At 41.3% G+C, this 2,198-nt stretch overlaps 1 protein-coding gene across 1 annotated transcript in view; it reads right to left on the bottom strand.

The window, feature by feature from the left end:
• LOC106011129 (DBH-like monooxygenase protein 1 homolog) overlaps positions 1–2,198 on the bottom strand; it is a 20,457-nt gene that overhangs the window by 5,156 nt on the left and 13,103 nt on the right. The window contains exon 5 of the mRNA XM_035968477.1: positions 1,985–2,087. Within this exon, the coding sequence (XP_035824370.1) occupies positions 1,985–2,087 (103 nt within the window). The remainder of the gene's footprint in view (positions 1–1,984; positions 2,088–2,198) is intronic.

The following is a 2,198-nucleotide window of genomic DNA, read 5'->3' on the forward strand; positions in this document are numbered from 1 at the left end:
CCGTCTGTCTGTCTGTCTGTCTGTCTGTCTGTCTGTCTGTCTGTCTGTCTGTCTGTCTGTCTGTCTGTCTGTCTGTCTATCTGTCTATCTAAATATCTATTATGCGCCCTCCACCCTGCCCCCGGCCACAAAAATATGCTCACACAACCCCATACACTTCTTTTCTTTTAATTGTGCTTGACCTGACTAACGGTGCAGACCTGGACCACCTTAGGAGGTCACTGTAGGGTTGCAGCTATGTCCCAGAGGACCTCGAGACAGCTGGCTGTGATTGTGAAGTGTAACGGCATGTGGGGTTATAATAATAATAAACATAATATACTCTTCTTCTATTACGAGTAAAATAAAAAGTAGGGCAAAAGGACCAAGAGCGGTCAATTAACAACGAGGACTAATACTATCATCCCGGCATGCACTGGCCTAAGTATGACAGTGTAGAACGGCAGCAAGCGACCCTGGGCTATTCGGATCATTTGTACATCATCCTCGAAGTCAGAGGTGACACCTCCAGTAAGAAAGGGGAGAGGACTCCGCTAAGACATTGTATATACCATTGTAATCTATACATATTATATTTGTGAAAGTTCGTCACTTTGGCCGCCTAAAACTTCCCAACCACTTAACTTTCGAATTTGAAAAAAAATAATAGTGGTTCAGAATCATTCAGAGGGTGCCCCGTTTTACTGATGAGTGTCTGAAGTCACTGTAGTTTATTTTCAGTTTTTCATTAGTTTCGTTTAGATCTTATCTTGGGAAAGTTCGTCTTCTAAGACGCCATTGTAAACAAGTGAGGTTTCCGTTCCCTAACCGTGCGCACTGATACCACACCTTTGAAATTTTGGAGTGTACAACCACGAAAGCAGAATAGAGAATCAATCTATACATCTATTATCTATTTGTGGTGGCCGAATTTTGCTATTTAAAAGGCCTTTTAATGGCTGCATCGATCGATATGCGGTTTTCTCAGAAAGATTCTTTATAAAGTTCTCCAGATCATGACACCCTTCGGTTTTTTTCAGTTTTGAGACAGTTTTGCTACAAAAAGCTAAATTTCTTTATTTCGCCAATCGCTTTTGTATGCAGACGCTTCTGTATCTGTAATTTTAGAAAATCCGCCAGGTTTGTTTATTTCAAGTCGTTCTTCCGTTTGATACTATCGCGCATTGTCGCGCAATACTGAGCACTATTTTAAGTGTGCAACCCATGTAGATCTAGCCTTATTTTTTCTTCTTTTTTTTTTAACTTAATGCTAAATTCGACTGTGATCCTTTCGTTTGATGCCCATCATCGCTTTTTCAGGACTCCTTTGTCAAATTCTTTTTCTTGCTACTGGGAACAACGTCAACAGGTCTTAGATTAGAATATAGATCTAGATCTAGATAGCGCCTGGCCATGCCAAAAAAGAAAACGACGTTCTGCAGTTGGAACCCCTCGCGCTCGCAAAGGTCGAGGTAGTAGGCCAATGACTTCAGTTGATGTTAATGTTCCGATCATCCCTTTCATCGAAAGGGAGCCCAGCTAGTCTATTATATTTTGGCAACTGGAAACACATGTGTCACTTTTCTCTCAAGATTCATTGCTCCATCCCAGTAGAGTGTAAATAGTAGGCCAATGACTTTCAGTTGATGTTAATGAATCGATTATTCCTTTCATCGAAAGGGGGCCCATCTAGTTAATAATACGTCGTATTTCAATAACTTATTTTGTGACTTTCTAACATTCTCAACGTAAAATATCAAACTCTATAAATGCGAAAGAATTGAGCGCTCAGAAATTTTTTTTTTAGGGAAAACACTTGGATGAAAAGCAGCTAGAAACTCACGCCAAAGCAAAAAAAATATCGATTAAAACAAAATTAAAAACCCATACAAACAAACAATATTGAAGCGAAATCAAACGGAGGATATTAAGACAAAAATGCAATGAAATTACTGGTGTCGAAGGGAGCGTAAAAAATGTAGGGTTAAAGTATGAGAAGATGTACCCGCTCTCATGTCCGGATTGTCGTAGTGAGTCTCCATCTTGAAGTATCCCGGGTCTCCGGCCGTGCCCATGGACTGACCAGCGATCAGAGGGTAGTCAAAGGCCTGTCAATCGGGGAAGACAGATAGTGTAACTTATTCGCGTGTTCGTGATTGTGGGTGTGGGTGTGGGTGTGGGTGTGGATGGTGGGAGATGGGGTGTACAGGGCCCTGAGA

Source organism: Aplysia californica, unplaced genomic scaffold, assembly GCF_000002075.1.
Source record: "Aplysia californica isolate F4 #8 unplaced genomic scaffold, AplCal3.0 scaffold00061, whole genome shotgun sequence".
NCBI classification, from domain to species: Eukaryota; Metazoa; Mollusca; class Gastropoda; order Aplysiida; family Aplysiidae; genus Aplysia; species Aplysia californica.